General features: G+C 39.1%; 1 protein-coding gene across 5 annotated transcripts in view; it reads right to left on the reverse strand.

The window, feature by feature from the left end:
* Nucleotides 1-18,584, reverse strand: part of pcdh9 (protocadherin 9) — a 274,339-nt gene that overhangs the window by 197,363 nt on the left and 58,392 nt on the right. For 3 of the 5 annotated variants that reach the window (XM_082189898.1, XM_082189896.1, XM_082189900.1), the window contains exon 3: nt 4,915-5,016. The exons of the other annotated variants lie outside the window; for them this stretch is intronic. In XM_082189898.1, coding sequence (XP_082046024.1) covers nt 4,915-5,016 — 102 coding nt within the window. The remainder of the gene's footprint in view (nt 1-4,914; nt 5,017-18,584) is intronic. 5 annotated transcript variants of the gene reach the window in all.

Here is an 18,584-nt window from a genome sequence, read left to right on the forward strand (position 1 = left end):
GACGTAATCTTTCTTCTACACCAAGTACGGCATGAGGCTTCGGAGCACATTCAGCTTCTAAGAGGCACTTTAGAGAGAAAAACATTTGAAGCAGGGCCATAACAACACCGTTGGACATTGAAGGAGAGATATGAAGTTTAATCAATGACCAATTCTTAAAGGTTTACATTTGCTCCCCTCAGTCCCAGTTACATCCTCAATTCGCAAGGAATAAAATGATGTCTGTAACTTTTACGATTTTTCAGTTTCTCAATACTAAACTACATAGCAGGATGCTAGGAGTCAACGTGCCACAGATCATTTAATGAACAAGACTCTCACAGCATCGAGAGAGCTCATTCTTGCTAATCAGCGCCAACCGTAAAGCCCAGTCATTGCTCAGTTCAGTCAGTGCGGCAGAGCTAAGCTCATTTCCCTCTCACCGGAATGAATAAATTGGCCCTAGTCTGTCTTCAAACCACCTTGTCCTGACAGAAGGTCAATAAATCAATAATGCGTGCAAATACATGAAAAAGCAATTCAAAGTCACCATTTTTCCTTCTCAAGCATGTTCTTACAAGCTCAGAAATGTTTCTCTTCCCTGCTGACAGGTCTCTTTAGACATACTCTAGTGCCACTTCATGAATATTCCAGGACATGTTAGAGGAAAACAGCAGCTATGGCTGCCGTACAACCCTGGAATGACTTCATAATCAATCCCATGATTCCTCTCTGCCCATGGACCATGAGTACATGCACCTGGACTCTTCACAGCAGATACCCAATGACAAGTTTCCGTGACAGCAGCTTGAACGCAATGAACCTATCCGATCTGTCCATCGCTAGCGTAGATTTACATGCACTAGCCCTGTTTTCTGTAATGAGAGGTCGACGTTTTCTGTAATGAGAGGTCGACTTATTTTCGAAGACTGTGTAAGGCTGACTGACTGACTGACTTCGAGTGTTCGAAGACTGACACGCTCTGAAGGGTGCGATTGACTTCCTCCCCTCTTTCCATGGTCATGAGATGAGAAGACAACAACTGTTTGCAGAGCAATATAGAGGGATGAACTCCATAATGAACTCAATTGTTTTTTGTGTTAATTACGGCTCATTTCAATAACTAATATCAGTCGTAATATTGTTCTAAGGCTCAGGGGAGCAATAATTGGCAGTTGGCGAGATACACAACATATTAGCAGAGTTGCTGTTGGAACTGAAGGATCACCTGCGATCAGTAAGACTGCTTGCCTTTTGCACTTATCCCCAAACTAATGCATTCTAACGGATTGTGTGCAGCATCTTGGGTGTAATTGACCTAAGGTTAATCACAGTGCTGACCTTTGAGAGACGCCAGAGAAAGGAACAAGATATACTGCACATTCGCTCTGACCTCCAGACAACAAGCAATATGTTCTCCAAAAACAACCTTTTTCATAATACAGCTCTAATTCCATTTGCAATTCAACAGAATAAGATTCAGGCTAGTTTACAAAGCCATTTATCAAACTGGCTGGTAAAGGACATAATACATTTGGTGCATGAAGAAAATTAACAAACTGTGTCTGTGCATCTGTGCATATAACCAAGGGAGCTTCAAGAACAAAAGGGAGGCCACCAGACCTCAATTCTCCAGAGGAAAAATGATGACAGTCGTTGAAGCACAACGCTGACCAACAGGTTTTCCTGACTTTCTTTGCCACCTGCTGTACCTGCTTTAACCTGCTTTAAAAGATCAGCAAAAGATATTGTTTTAATCCCAAGGAGCAGTAAGAAACTTTAATGACTACGAACTCATGGCCATTTGGTGGTCCTATTGATAATTGAGCAACTTGTTCTGACCTACTTTGCAACAACTCAAGAGTCCCTGCTATACCCTCAGTGTTTCCCATACATTGATTTTTTTGTGGCGGACCGCCACAATATCAGCACTGACCACCACAGATACATTTAAGTGCTTTCCATCCATTAACTAGGCTACACTGTGGTGACCCGAAAATATATTTAAACTTCTCATATTAACATAACAGGTTCTTTAATGTCATGTTTTGAGCTATTGCTGTCAAACACAATAAAGCCGAAAGTGTGAAAAGGCGTTGTGTCCTTATCAAAAGACTGTCTGTATGCGCTGCGCAGAGAGAAGTGAGCACTTTGCTAACGTGAACAGCTCCGCAGGTTCGATTCTCAATACCATTTCAAAGTGAATGAATGCAGTGAACTCCATCTGTGCATGTGCTGAGTTTAGCATGCATTTGGGAACGTAGCGGGCACCAGTAACACATTATTTTACATTTGCATAGTTGACGATTACGGCATTTCACTAGATTTGTAGTGAGATGCATTTGTAAACTTGTTTTCCGCTAAAATAAAATATTGACTGCAGTTTCTGTAAAAATAAAAGCTCACATGTTTATCTCTAGCATGTATAGAAATTAGGACAAACTAATTATGAAAGTTTATTTAATTTAATTGTTTTACAATATATGGCTATTACATTAGTTGTAGCATGTAGTGTAATGTAGACTGAGACACTCTATCACAACTAAAAAGAGGTTTGAGTCCCTTTTAGAGTTCAGGTACAGGTCAATTCACAGACTGTTCAATTTGCACACTGAATATGGGTTGGAGCTCTTATTTTTGATCTCTCAAAATGCACCAGATTGATGAATTTTACTTTAAAATGTACAAATCTTCCCCCAGACCCCCTTAGAGGGACCAATGTCCTCCCACCACAGTTCCACAAAATCGCATGGGAAACACTTGACCCCATTAGGTTCTTCAACTTGGATAGGACCATTAATATCAGGAGGCAAATGGAGCTTTATTTGTGGTCACAACAACCCATCAATCTGGAATCCGACAAAAAGATTGATATAACCAAAAGCCTACCTTGAATGGGAGGTAAACCGAACTAGCCTCAATGTAGTAGTTCTACACTACAATTAGTCCACCCTCACTTCATCCATAACAATCTGGTACAGGTCGATCACCGCACACGAAAAAATGCCAACTTCAGCACACCATCCATTCAGTAGGCAGTTCTCTCTCCTTAACTTCTTTGAATTGAGGTCCAGAAAGCCATCAGAAATGATAGCCATCACCTGTTTGAAACACTGCACTCAGAGAAGAGATTCAACTAGAACAAAATCAACCGGGCACAGGAACAGCCTCTTCCCTCAAGCAGTGGTCCTCATTATCAGATCCACAACATCTCTAATAATAAATGGTCAGGACTGCACTCTAGACATCAAATCAGAGCTGTTGGCATCTAGCACTTTTCATATGCTGCACCACAGACCAATCGGTACACATTTACACACTCAACCGCCTTTTGATGGATGGATGTTTTGCGCTATATGCGAATGTGTATGTAATACTTTCAATAAATACCATTATACATAATTATAAACACTTACATCAGTAAAAATATTAGTTTGAATATAAATTATTTATTTACATTTATTAAGACTTAAAAAAATCAAACAAAGATATCTCATAGCATTGTATAATGGTATTTAATAAATTAGGTTAATGTTAAACCCTGATTTTACTAACAATACTGATATCTGTTTTTGATTTTGTTTTTTTCTGTATGAAAGAGTAATGAGTGTGATTGGATAGTTCACCCCAAGATGATATGGCAAAGTGTCCATTCACACTCCAATGATGAGGACAGATCCCAATGGAAATCCATTGTAATTGGCTGCACACTAAGCTACTATATATGCATGGTGACATCTGGAAGCATGCGGGTCATTTCTATCATCTTATCGACAACCCAGGAGGATATTCCAACCACAGACAGAGTGGATCCATATTCCCTGCAGTCCTGTTGGAAGTAGGGAGTAGACAGGGAAGATTCAGAGCAAAGACAGGGTGAAATGTTGATTGGGGATACAGTGCAGCCCATTCATGCTTATAGAATGGAGCTGAAGAGGTGTGGATGACAATAAAGTGGGCGGGTCGAGAGTCTTAAGGTCCCTATGGTAGAAACGAGGAGGGAATGTTCTAGCCTTGTCTTACAGTCATTTTTTCTTTCTGAGCTTCCTCTATTTCCTTCTCCACTGCAAATATTCTACCTCTCTATTCACCACCCTCTTATTTTCTGTCATTCTGAGTCACACTCTCATAGACCTTTTGGAGTCTAGTAAACTCATTCAAGCACCTACAAATGCACACACACACACACACACATGGAGCACAAGTGAAATCTTTAGCACTCAGTAGAATGAAAAGAAAGGTGTTGTGGGTGATTTATGTGTTTGATATCCCCCACTATATCTGAGCATACACTTTTCAGATGAGAGCATTAAATCCGACAGGACAAAAGGTAACAATCGGTGAGGAGTGGACGTATGTAATTTGAATGTCCCCAAAGTCAGGAAAGAAATTTGAAGATTTGACCATGACCAAACAGCAAATAATTAGCATTTCCATTTCCAGATAAGAATGTCCTTTTCAAAACAGAACATGTTGCTCTGATAAACACTTGCAAATGACAAGCATCTACTGACGTAACCGGTCAAGAGCGTTGCCTCCGGTTAGCAGTTTTAGAGCATTATATGCTTTTCTGAAGACACTTAAGAACTTTCTCTCCACACAAATAACAGCTCTAAAAAAAGGAAAACCAAAAAACAAGCATAATTAGGTCCGGTGGCAAGCAAAGCTTCATGTAAACTGTCCCGATCCCCCAGAAGACAAAAATCCCTGCACAAACTCAGGTAATGAGAGCAATGGGAGGGAGGTATGTGTGTTTATGTAAAATTAGCTCAGTTATAATGATGCAGCAGTGAAGGGACCATCGTTAGAGAGGTCACTAAAGAAACCGATAAGCAGAGAAGACATATAAACAAGCGGGTGAAATGCGTATTTGTGTAGTTCTCTAATGGTGCTTCACCAGCAGACATCTCAAAAATCTGACCAAAGGTTACTCACTAGAGGAGTGCAGGGTGTCCAGTACTCTGGGTTCAGCTCGGCTCGGGAGCGTAGGTCCAGATAGTCAGGGTTCAGTTCGGTGCGAGCGCGGGTAAGCGTTCCCTTAAAAGCCAAGAAAAGGGGGGGTTACAAGTCCACCCATGGAAAAAACAGTCTTAAAGATGGAAAATGAGTGATGATATGGCTGGAGTGGCACTTATGTTGAGAGTAATGGGAACTAGAGAAAGGAGAGGAAGAGGACATGGACCCCTCACACTCACAGAAGAATGAATGGGACAAATGCTGCGTTCACACCATGATGTAATAACCGTAATTTTGAGATGACAACAGGTGACTTTCTACTTGGAGCTGTTCACGTCCTCAAACTCATTATTATGCATTTTAACACAGTCAACGCCTATTGAATATCCAGCACTCATGTGGTACAAGTCGTAATTCCCAGTTTACAAGTTGTAATTATGACATGACATGAACGCACCTAAACACAGACGGACACAGCCCGTAAATCAGTACAATATGGGTTATCCATAAAGGATACTGGATATTTAATTGTACATGTTAATTTATCCTATTTTGACATTTAGATTTGCAGTCATTTAACCCTCAATCTTTAAAAACAAATAACTTACTAACTCACTTAAAGGTCACATTTAGCAAATATCAAAATTAATATCCACTTTGCATACTATACATTACAATGTTTGATTATGTGATCAAATAAATAAATAAAAAACAAATAGAACAGCATTTTATTTACCAGCCATTTATAGGATGTCAGCCAATAAATCAATTATGCTAAAAATTATTATTGTCACAATGTTAATATTGATACTCAATATAGTGGCCCATGTTGGAAAATCCAGCTTATGCTTATGCTTATGGTTACTATAGCTGGTCTAAGCTGTTCATCAGCTGGTCTAAAGCTATCATATTCAAAAACACAACTACTAGCTTAAGCTGGACTTTCCAGTCTTGTATTTCAGTTAAAGGAACCAACAACTACCATTTTGATAGAGACACGAGTCACACAACCTACTTTTTCCTCTAGAAAGCACACATCACTGGCTGTTTCAAAAAAGCAGATGATCCCTGCAATTCTGTCAACGCCAATTTCCTGTTTCAACAAGTACTACAAAAGCTGTGTTTGCTTTAAAGGTCTTTAAATAAACTCAACAAGACACTTCTATTAATGATCCAAACCAGGGGAATGAATGGCATTCTGTCCCTTTTCATAAACTCAACACAAAAACATAGTTTCTGAGAATGTCTGACCTTCGGCGGCATCCTTAATATTTTACAAACAAGCGTAAAATTATGGGGCTCTCAGTTTCCAAACACTCGGTCAACTCAAAAGGTTCCGAATTACACAGCGCTTTTAGGCTGAGGCGGAACTGAAGATGTTTTCTTCTTCACGCTTTGTGTCCAAAATGATACAGACTGATTATATCTCCTTTGAAAATGAAATTGCCTTTATAAGCATACCGCATTTGTGTTTGACAAACCTCCGCCGTGAATCTCAGCGAAATATCCTGCTTTCAAATCAGTCTGCCCTTTGTTAGGTAATCTGCTTTTCTCTCGCGAGCACACTCCGTCTCTTCTCTTCTGTGCTTTTTTACATACAATAGACGGGAGGGACGCATATGAAACAAACACATATGAGTGGTGACATTTCAAATGATATTAGAGTGATACTCAAGCAGGGAAAGCAATCAAAAAGGCTTTGGTGGAGGCAAGGCAGCATTACTGAAATTCACAAGCAAAGTGAGAGAAGCTAAAACATATTGCTTATTATACATGCATGAATTAAAACCTAAAAGCTGACCTAAAAGAAAGAAAACAAACAAAATAACGACTTTCGTATATTCACTTGCATGATAAACAAGACAAGATGGAAAATTACGAAAGGCAAAGGCTAAGAGTTTCATGAGTTTCAGGGTAAAGCAAAAAGCATGAAATAGTTTACTCATTCTCAAATGCACTGGAGAACCTATGAATATTAAGGAAACGGTTTATTTGCTTCGGAAAGAGCAGTTTTTCATTTTTAATCTCATTCCGTCCCTTAGCGTCGGACCTAACAAAATCCAGTAAATTGTGGTGATGCGAACAGTGTATGATGTATACCGCAATTATTTGTTGATTTACAAAATGGCCGCCCAGTAATGAGGCAGGGCCGATGAGAGGCCCAGTCATACATCACTGTCTCTAACCCAGGAACGCCTTAGAGAGCCCAACCTCGCCCTCTTACACGCATTATTTATCTCTTCTCCATCTCTGCACGCTTCGCATCATGAAATCTGAAGTTACGTTTGCAGTTCCAAGGCGTCAAAAAAGTGTTTTCTTAACCACTGTGTCTATTTATTTATTTGTCTGGAACTTGGTGCCGCCCACGCTCCGTGTTTTAATTAATGTCAGGTTGACCTGAACAACACGCTTTGGCAGTTGGCGAAGTCGCTTAATGCCAGCCTGATTCTCTACTCTACCCATTAGAGAGCGAGCGGGAAGGAAAGCGCAAAGAAAGAGACGAGAAAGCCCATTGTAGAGCACTGGCTTATGGTTTCTACTCTTTAATTGTATTATTAATTAATATTTTTACTGTAATCTAACTTTGGCACTTACAGAGTGTGTTTGGTGTGTGTAGTCTTGAGAACAAGCCTTCTGTGTGCGTTTGAGAGCTTTTCTCGCAGCAAGATGTGTGATCAAAGCCAGAAGGAAGCCTGCTTCCGTTCTGTAAAAGTACAAGCTGTCTGTCATCTGTCCTTCATTCCCTCAAACAAAGCATGTTCTGCTGAACTGAACATATTCTGAGCTTTAACAAAGTAGAAAAAGCAGCCTCTGTACTTCCTGTTTAGTGCAACAAATTTGCAACAAATCACAAAAATGTACTCTGCTAGTGTACAAAGGTTTCCGCTCCAGGTTTGTGCTAGTCACACTCTTGCTTTGGTTCTAATAGCCACAGGATTGGGTCATACATTGTCATATTCAGTAACATTGGCTCCTTTTCAACTCATAAGTGTGACTTTGAATTGAATTGGACACACCCCACAGGAAGCTGAACAGAAATTTGAACTGAAACGACAAGAAGAGGATTTGCAAATCTGGGTTAGGGTTAGCAATGCATCCTTGCAGAACAAAAATACTAATTTGTTAGATAAAAAATGTTTTACTAACCCACACATTTAAATGATAGTGTATGAACTGAATACAAATTTGTTTAGATGGCATTGCAAGCATATCTATCTATCTATCTATCTAATTATCTATCTATCTATCTATCTATCTATCTATCTATCTATCTTCTGTATATATATATATATATATATACATACAGTGGTTAAATTGGGCCGGGGCTCTCCGGGGCTCAGCCCCGGCACATAAGCCTGCTCGTTTGCAGTCAGTTGCCTACTGGAAATTATGTCACATAAAATTTGATGAAAGTGATGCTTTTGCAAACATATTTCTTATTATAAATGAAATGAAATAAACAATCGGGACACGGCCGTATTCTTGTTCAGCTGCTTAATCTCGTTGTCAGTCGACCATGATCGCGCACCGCTCGCGCATGCCATGCGCATCTATAGGCTACTTCTCAGAACTCCGACATGGATAAATGTACGCAGAAATAATGAATGTTCCTGGGAGATCCGTAGTTGCGCGGGATGTGGAAGCGCGCAAAAGTTCCAGAACCTTCTACTGCCTTAAAAAAATAAAAAAATAAAAAACACGAGCTGCTGGCCGCCGCTGCAGCAGCAGATCAATTTAGTCAAGTTCAGCACAACGTTGGTTGTACAAAAAGTGCCCTGCCTTGAATGACAAGGTAAGGAAAATATATTTGGCACATTGTATGGGTCACTATATCATAACAAGGTAATACAATGTGTAATCAAGCGTTTTATATTTAATATGAGGGAAATAGGCTACACATGCCGTGGACATGACACAAAAAATCTTTAACTTTTAGGTGGCGAAATCATTTTTTGTAATTCTGTGAATTACACTGCAAACCAAAGTAATACTACCCTCCGTATGAAGAAGGGTTGGCTCTCCACAGAACATAACATATTCATTTTATTTTATTTTTCATGTTCGCACTTCGCATATGAGGAAAAAACAATGTTACGGACGGGACCGCTCTGAAAGCGGCACTAAAAGACTGCTTAAAACTTTCACTGAGACCTCAAACAGAAAGCACAAAGCCTTTCTTTAAAATGAATTTCGTTTTGTATTAATTTGATCTTAATTGTAATCAATGTTTCATCAACCAATTGCCTGGATTTAATAAATAAGCCGTAAATATAGTATATAAACAATATAGATAATCACGACACGGACGCGCCGGCGAGTGAACTGGACTCTCGTCTCATAAATGAACCGAAACTCAGCGTATAAGGGAGCCTACTTGCCTGACAGACCTGATAAATATATCTATAGAAAGCTTGGAAGGTCTTCTTTTAAACAGAACAATTCAAAACGAAAGAAAACAGACCGCTGCTTGTGTAATCCGAAATGTGCATTTCTCTCTGGCGCGTTCACTACTGCGAAGATTGCGAGGATAGCATCGTCAACTTCATCTATGCAGGCAGGGCACTGACACAGAAAACACTTTTTTATTAATAAACAATTAAAATGTCTCCTTGCTATATTTTACATATTCATAATCATTACTTTTGCCGGTTCTTTGTGACAGCTTTTACGTTCTTTATTGGCAGCGCTACCCTTATGTTACATGAACGCGTCACCACCACATCAGCACCGAAAACAGGACATTTTTTTCAATCCCTGTTTTGGCAGGGGGAAAAACTGATCACAAAATGTAACGAAACGTTGTAGAAATGTATTGGAGTAGAAAGTATAATAATTGCTGCAAAATGTAACGAAGTAAAAGTCAAAAGTATGCACTATTGATTCTACTTAAGTAAAGTAGGCTATTTGTACTTCGTTTCATTCCACCACTGCTGATTAACAGTAATGTAAATGCTAAATGTCCTAAATACCTGTTGATACTACAACAATGCAAATATGCTCTTAACCTTGCAGTTTTTCACATATCATGTAAGACTCAATTTCTCCATTTCTTTGCACAAAACTCTCCAGAAAATGCCATTTAATAGTTTTTTTTTTTTTTTTTTTTTTTACGGGGGGGCATACCCCCGGACCCCCCTAGGGGGAGCCCCGCCACATAATAAATCCCAATTTAACCCCTGTATATATATATATACTGTGTATATATATATATATATATATATATATATATATATATATATATACAGTGAGGAAAATAAGTATTTGAACACCCTGCTATTTTGCAAGTTCTCCCACTTGGAAATCATGGAGGGGTCTGAAATTGTCATCGTAGGTGCATGTCCACTGTGAGAGACATAATCTAAAAAAAAAAATCCAGCAATCACAATATATAATTTTTTAACTATTTATTTGTATGATACAGCTGCAAATAAGTATTTGAACACCTGTCTATCAGCTAGAATTCTGACCCTCAAAGACCTGTTAGTCTGCCTTTAAAATGTCCACCTCCACTCCATTTATTATCCTAAATTAGATGCGCCTGTTTGAGGTCGTTAGCTGCATAAAGACACCTGTCCACCCCATACAATCAGTAAGAATCCAACTACTAACATGGCCAAGACCAAAGAGCTGTCCAAAGACACTAGAGACAAAATTGTACACCTCCACAAGGCTGGAAAGGGCTACGGGGAAATTGCCAAGCAGCTTGGTGAAAAAAGGTCCACTGTTGGAGCAATCATTAGAAAATGGAAGAAGCTAAACATGACTGTCAATCTCCCTCGGACTGGGGCTCCATGCAAGATCTCACCTCGTGGGGTCTCAATGACCCTAAGAAAGGTGAGAAATCAGCCCAGAACTACACGGGAGGAGCTGGTCAATGACCTGAAAAGAGCTGGGACCACCGTTTCCAAGGTTACTGTTGGTAATACACTAAGACGTCATGGTTTGAAATCATGCATGGCACGGAAGGTTCCCCTGCTTAAACCAGCACATGTCAAGGCCCGTCTTAAGTTTGCCAATGACCATTTGGATGATCCAGAGGAGTCATGGGAGAAAGTCATGTGGTCAGATGAGACCAAAATATAACTTTTTGGTCATAATTCCACCAGTGTTGTTTTCGTCAACGATGACGATAACGAAATGATTTCGTTGACGCACCTTTTTTTTATGACGATAACGCGACGATGACTAGCTAAAAATGTCTCTAAGGTGACTAAAACATGACGAGACGTTTTCGAGTTTTCGTTGACGAGACGAGACGGAACGAAAATGATTAAAAGTCTGACGTTCAAATTAGGGTTGCCAACCGTTCTGTATAATACGGAATCGTCCGTATTTGACACAATAAAGTCTTGTTCCATATTGAACTGATACGGAACGCACTTTGTTCCGTATTTTTGAGAATCAATTCAGTGCAAATCCATGACAGACACATAGCTTCTAATATGTCAGACTATGAACGAAGACATTTGTAGGCTATGAGAAAAAAAACCCGACGGTGCGGTAGATGCTAATTTCTCCCCCTGTTTGTCTATGATCAGCATAGCGTTTTTAACATCTTGGAACATCATCAGAGAGTGCCCTTTTAATTGGTCGTTTTGCATTGTGAGTCACGTATCGTAGCAACGATGACGACAAGTGACAACAGCGGGAAATGTAAAAATGACTAACGTTACCTCCGAGCAGCCGGCGAAAAAGAAAAGAGCACAGAAATGTAAAATTGAATGGGAAAATGACTACCCGTGGCTGGAATGCGTGAGGGACAATGAATACAAGGCCAATTGTACCATATGCCGTCGCGATGAGAATGCGTTGGATATTAAGCAGCACACATCAGGAGATAATCTAATGATTCTATTGAATAAGTTCGCACACAAGGCTACAGAAAACTGTTGTGTTTATTTTTCTTCAAATGCAGTCTAAGCCGGTGAGTTTTGAATGTGATATGTTGTATTTGTTTAAGTTAAAAATAAAACGTATTATAAACTAAACAAATCCATGGTTCATTGTTGGCAAAATGATCATGATAGCCTTTATATTTCACATCTATGTGGTTCAGTCTTGTAACTTATATTGATTAGGCCTAACGTTACTTTGCTATTCTATAAATATATAGGCTAGGCCTAATAAGTTGTATTATAATATGCTATAAGGTATGAAATATATTTATCTAAATGTATCAATTAGTTTCCACAATATTCACCAGAAGTCATCATTTCAGGGGTTATTTTTCAACAAAAAAAAAAATGTTATGAATTGCAACACTTGCTACAACCTGTCAAACCTAAGCCCATGTCCAATACTTTTTAACCTAAATACATTTTTTAAAGACTGTTACTTTTTGTTTTCTTTTTTTTTTACTAAAATTGACTAAAACTTGACTAAAACCTTTTTGCGTTTTCGTCGACTAAAACTTGACTAAAACTATCAAGTTTATAAGTGACTAAAATGTGACTAAAACTTAAAAGCATTTTCGTCCAAAAGACTAAGACTAAGACTAAAACTAAAAGGGCTGCCAAAAACAACACTGAATTCCACTAAACGTGTTTGGAGGAAGAAGAATGATGAGTACCATCCCAAGAACACCATCCCTACTGTGAAGCATGGGGGTGGTAGCATCATGCTTTGGGGGTGTTTTTCTGCACATGGGACAGGGCGACTGCACTGTATTAAGGAGAGGATGACCGGGGCCATGTATTGCGAGATTTTGGGGAACAACCTCCTTCCCTCAGTTAGAGCATTGAAGATGGGTCGAGGCTGGGTCTTCCAACATGACAATGACCCGAAGCACACAGCCAGGATAACCAAGGAGTGGCTCTATAAGAAGCATATCAAGGTTCTGGCGTGGCCTAGCCAGTCTCCAGACCTAAACCCAATAGAGAATCTTTGGAGGGAGCTCAAACTCTGTGTTTCTCAGCGACAGCCCAGAAACCTGACTGATCTAGAGAAGATCTGTGTGGAGGAGTGGGCCAAAATCCCTCCTGCAGTGTGCAAACCTGGTGAAAAACTACAGGAAACGTTTGACCTCTGTAATTGCAAACAAAGGCTACTGTACCAAATATTAACATTGATTTTCTCAGGTGTTCAAATACTTATTTGCAGCTGTATCATACAAATAAATAGTTAAAATTTTTTAAGATTTTTTTTTTAGATTATGTCTCTCACAGTGGACATGCACCTACGATGACAATTTCAGACCCCTCAATGATTTCTAAGTGGGAGAACTTGCAAAATAGCAGGGTGTTCAAATACTTATTTTCCTCACTGTATATATATATATGTGTGTGTGTATGTATGCATGTATGTATGTATACAGAATATAGATTTTATATAAATATAAAAAATCTCATATCTCATTATGCAAAATCTCATTATGTTTTGCGTTAAAACATAAACCAAGTTCTTCCCTCTATCACACTTGAGAATCATGATGGCCCCAATAGTCGTATTATGATTAACAGCGTGATGCATATGAAAGCTGAATGCCCTTTTTTTTACACGACTCTGTACAGACATTCAACCTAATGACTGCCATATCCCACCCACCAAGATTTATTAAAGCAATAGAGCCCATATTCAAATGACGGCAGCACGGCTAAGACACGCTGACATTATAATTTGCCATATATCACACAAGTGCATGAATATCATTACCAATTTATGAATGTGATTAAGGGGGGAATATTACTCTGGATTAAGTAGCCTGGCACACACGAGGGTAAATAAGTGTGTGAGTTTGATAGGCAGGTACTGTTGACGGCATTTTTCCATTTACTTCGTATATCTAAAGATTATCTATCATAATTTATTTAGAGAGCTTTTACACAGAGAGCCATGTTTACAGGAAGGAGGTCAAATACACATACATATGAATGTACGCACAAACAAAATGCTTCATAAAGACACCACGACCAGACAGATGATATTTCATAAATCAAGGGCTTTTAAGAATATTATGTGCCTGAAGGAATGCTATGGTACTGTACGACAGCTCTGTCAATCACATGAGCTTTGGTTCAAACAATAACACCCACAGCATATTGATCTCATGACGTATCTTCTTTAAGGGGGCCGTCAATTTCACACAAAATACACCACATCTCCGCTAATTATGGACCCTTTTCATTTTAGGGTGTTCACAGGAGGCAAAGGGGGTAAACTTTTATAGTGGTGGACAGAAACTACAACAAATAAAAAATGTGCATTCTCATTTGCTACGAAACATAGGCAGAGCGTGTGTAAGGCTGGTTTAGCTTTCCCCTGGCCACATGGTCTTGGGCCAAAAAATGTCCCCAAATCAGATAGAAAATGCTTTTGCACAATTCAAATGAATCTATTACGGCTGTCACAAATAGAGAGAAAATGAAAATGAGATGAAAAGTGTTGATTATGGCATTAAATTTAGATCTGCTCATGTTGCATCTTTTTTTTTTGTGTGTGTGTGTTTTCACAGCGTTGCGCATTATAACCAATCACACAATTATGTTGAGCTTAAGAATGCAATAGCCAATCAGAAGCGTTCAGATTAGTTATCGCTGAAACAGCAGTGGTTTGTTCAGAGCTCGTTGACTGAACTCTGCACTCTCGCAAGTCCACATGTACACAGGGCCGGCGCGTCCATATAGGCGAACTAGGCAATTGCCTAGAGCGGCACTTTTGTAAGGGCGGCAAAATGTGTGCCAATCGGGAATGAACAATTCACAAAATAGGCTACATGATTTGCTGCGCCGCCCTGCGCCGCCCCCTGCTCTCACGAGTCATGACTCATGACTGAGTGATGGGAAGTTCGGATAATTTTACTGACTCTCTTGTTCGATCTCGTTCATAAAAATGAACGAATCTTTATTTGAGTCATTTCGTTAATTTAAGTGGCTTTAAATGTTACACAGCCAAAATCCCCGATCACATCCACCTACGCATATAGTATATGTATATATTTGCTTCCTCTTGGCCTAAAGTGTTCCTGCAACGGGAGTGTTCTCTGGCTAGAGCGCAGAACAGCGGAGTTTGTATGGACAGAAGTGCATGCCTGAGCTTGTGTTTTGGGTTAAGCTGCGTTGCTTTGACATTGTGGAAAATATAACAATAGAAACAAAATATAGGCTATTAGCCTTTTTACCCATTATTATCAATCTAAATTAATCTCGATTTTAATTTAACTTAATTTCGTTTTTCTTTATGTAAATTTCGTTTTTCTTTATTTAAATTTCGTTTTTTCTTTATTTTAATTTTTTTTTTCTTTATTTAAATGTTTTTGTTTTTTTTTCTTTATTTAAATTTCGTTTTTCTTTATTGAAATTGTTTTTGCTTAATTTAAATCTACCCTTTACTGTGTCAGTAATTTGTTAGTCAGAAAAATATAGACTACCTTAAAGTATTGCTTAATTTAACAGACATGTGTGTGTGCGTTTTATATTGCTAGTGCAGCGTGCGTCAAGTATATAAGCCCTGCCCGCTTGAGGTGCGCCGCTTCCCGCTCGCGGTGTTCTGTAGTTTACTAAGTTTATTAATTCTGAACGTGTCGTGTCTCGCGTGTCCATCTATATTGCACCACCAAATGCTACACTGCACTCCCTTGTGAAGTCGATTGGATGAACGGTTCTCGAAATAATCAAAATGCAAACGGACATAGACACATAGAGATTCCTGCCTTTATTAGAGAGAAGAATGTTCAGCACCCTCTCGAAGCTTTGAATATTCGATGTTCATTACTACCGCAGCTTCGAAGCTCAAATGGTATTCGGACCAGCCCTAGGGGCGGCACAAATGTTTTTCGCCTAGAGCGGCAGAAGTGCACGCGCCGGCCCTGCATGTACATAGGATCCATGTAAGAGATTTCCCAGTGTAGACAGCTTCGTCGATTATAACGGGAGTTTTTTTTAGAGTGCTCAAACTCTTGATCGACTAAAGTCAGTGATTATGTTCTTTGATAATGTAAATGTTCTTTGTTAAGGATGCTTCAGGCCTTTCATGTTCAAAATTACAACAAAGACAGGCTTGTAATTTCATTACAAATTGATCCTCTATTTCCCCTGTATTTTTCTTCAAAGCTAAACTTGATTACCAAAAATAATAGCTCATAATGAGAATGTCAAGGGCTGACAGCAGCTTTTTAAGTGAAAGTATCACTTGCCATTTTTTTAAAGTAAATGCATCCTTTTATTCTTGCTAATTAGGCTTATTCCCGCTGCGGTGATGTGTCTGTGTTCCCTGTGACAGCGCGACACAAGAGCGAGGGTGGTCCCGGCACAAAAGGTGTTACGTGGGTGACAGCGGCACATTTTTAAAGTGCTTACTCTCCGCATGTGACCCATCTGAGATGTGCACCTGTGTGAAGGAGCGCGAGCGCTTCCGACGAGTTCACAACATCGCATCATCTCAAGGCCTCTTCATTAAAGCATCCAAACCATTCAGCCTAATTAATCTTTTCAGTGCACTTCACTTCTCTCCAGATAAGCCCTTTCTGTTTGTTTCCCCGCATTGATAATCAGGCAAAATTCCAGTTACAGTGGCAACATGTTCCTCTTACCGAGCCCCACGGGTCATTTTAGCGAAACTGCAGATGCCTGCAGAAAAGAAAAAAAACGAGAGATAACTAAACACATTTTATTAAGGTTGAAGCTAAGGGCAAAGAGCTCCTGGAGGATACGACATAAATAAATACACGTAGTAGTCCTCCACACCGACTATTTACCAACCGCATTACCTTCAGCGAAATCTCATCATCACCGAGAGCCATGAAGCGTCACGGGGGGCCGTTTGATAATTACTAGATGGATCCTTCATAGCCGACTCCAGCCACAGCGTTACAGGTCTGATAAATGTCCGCAGGTCTCCTTCTGTTACAGCTGCATTAATAGTTAACAGCTCAGTAAAAATCAATCAGTGCATTATCTAGCCTGCCTCCTGAGATGGGCCCAGTATGTTTAATATATTTGCCACCGTGTTTAATATATCGCATTCATAATCGGCTCCTTTCCTTATGGTCCCCTCACTATGGTTGAGTTACTGGCGCACCAGCGCTGCAAATGAGCTCGTAAAAGAGGAGAGGAAGCAATAGAGAACATCTTCTCCGTCGTCCTGTATTTATCTCTCTCCTTCAGCCGTTCTAATACAGATCTGCACTGTTGTTGTGAACTGACAAAGGCAACGTACGTACAGGCTTGGGAGGATTACTTTAAAAATGTACTCCGTTACAGTTACAAATTACTTCATAAAAAAAGTATTCAGTAACGTAATCCAAGTACTATAAAATGAAAGTAATGTAACTGATTACTTTTGGATTACTTCAAGTTTTTTTATTTTTATTTTTTTATTAAGAATTTGGTCCAGTGTACAATATTTGCAAAATATAGCCTACACACAGGCCTGAATATATGTAAGGGCTATACAGACATCTAGTGGCTAATGTATAGTATTACAGATTATTTTGTTTTATTTTTAACAAATTTTTAACAAAAAAATAAAAACACAACATTTAAAATTTGTACACAATCTACATATTGGTTTATTTTAAAATAGGCCTACATGTTGACTAAAGCCGTGATCTTTCTTAATTTGCCTGACTGAACTTGGGGCGTTGGCAGTGGGAATTCCCCTACGTTACCTAGACAGCAAACATGTTACGCGAGAAAAGATTAAGAAAGGACATTTTGGGTACTAAAAAAGCTACTCTCCTAATTTCTACAAAATAGCAGCGGAATTTCCATGAATTAAAAGCGATTTTACCCGCAGGCAGCATCGTTTCTACTAGCAGCAGTGATTCACTCTGCGTCTGAGGAGATTGTAGAAAGCTGTTATTTGCACATGCACCAGCGCGTGGCACACGTGAGTCATTACTGGCAACAGAACCAGGAACTACTGTATAATCAAGCAGCACTTAATATAGTGTTATTATGCCAAAATACTTATTTATTTAGTTTTAAATGAAACCATTGTAATCCTGAAAGTATTCCCCCTTTTTTCAAAATGTAACTATAATCTGATTACTACGTTTTTTGACGTAACTGTAACGGATTACAGTTACTGGATTTTTGTATCCTGATTACATAACGCCGTTACATGTATTCCGTTACTCCCCAACCCTGCGTACGTAACACATACAGTAGTCCCTCCTCTTTTTGAGCTCTCAACGTCATTCTGTGCACATATGATTTGAGGTTACACTTTATTTTGAGGTGTCCTTGTTACAGTGTAATACATTTAAGTACAGAGTAATAATAATTAACTAAATGTACTTAGTAGGATTAGGATTATAGGGTTTGGTTTAAGGTTAAGGATTAGTTGTATGTAACTGTGCATCATTTATAATTATTACAACAGTAACTGCATGTAATGTGTAACAAGGACACTGTAAAATAAAGTGTTACCTAATTTGGTTATTTACCAGCTTGACAACCATATTCTACAACAAACTCGCTCAAAAATGTACGCAAAAATTAAAACGCCAACCAAATTAACGACCGCAAATAGTGTGCGGTACAACTAACTGTTGAGGTAGTGACTCTCTTTTGGATACTCACACATCGTCTAAGCTGTGCCTCAACTAACTAACTAACTAACTAAAACTAACTACTTTCACTTGAATATACTTTGCTGTACATGTCAAGAGTATGGGTGCAATGGTGCAAAATTCAGTAAAAAAAAATAAA

This window comes from Leuciscus leuciscus, assembly GCF_965113295.1.
Source record: "Leuciscus leuciscus genome assembly, chromosome: 14".
NCBI lineage: Eukaryota > Metazoa > Chordata > Actinopteri > Cypriniformes > Leuciscidae > Leuciscus > Leuciscus leuciscus.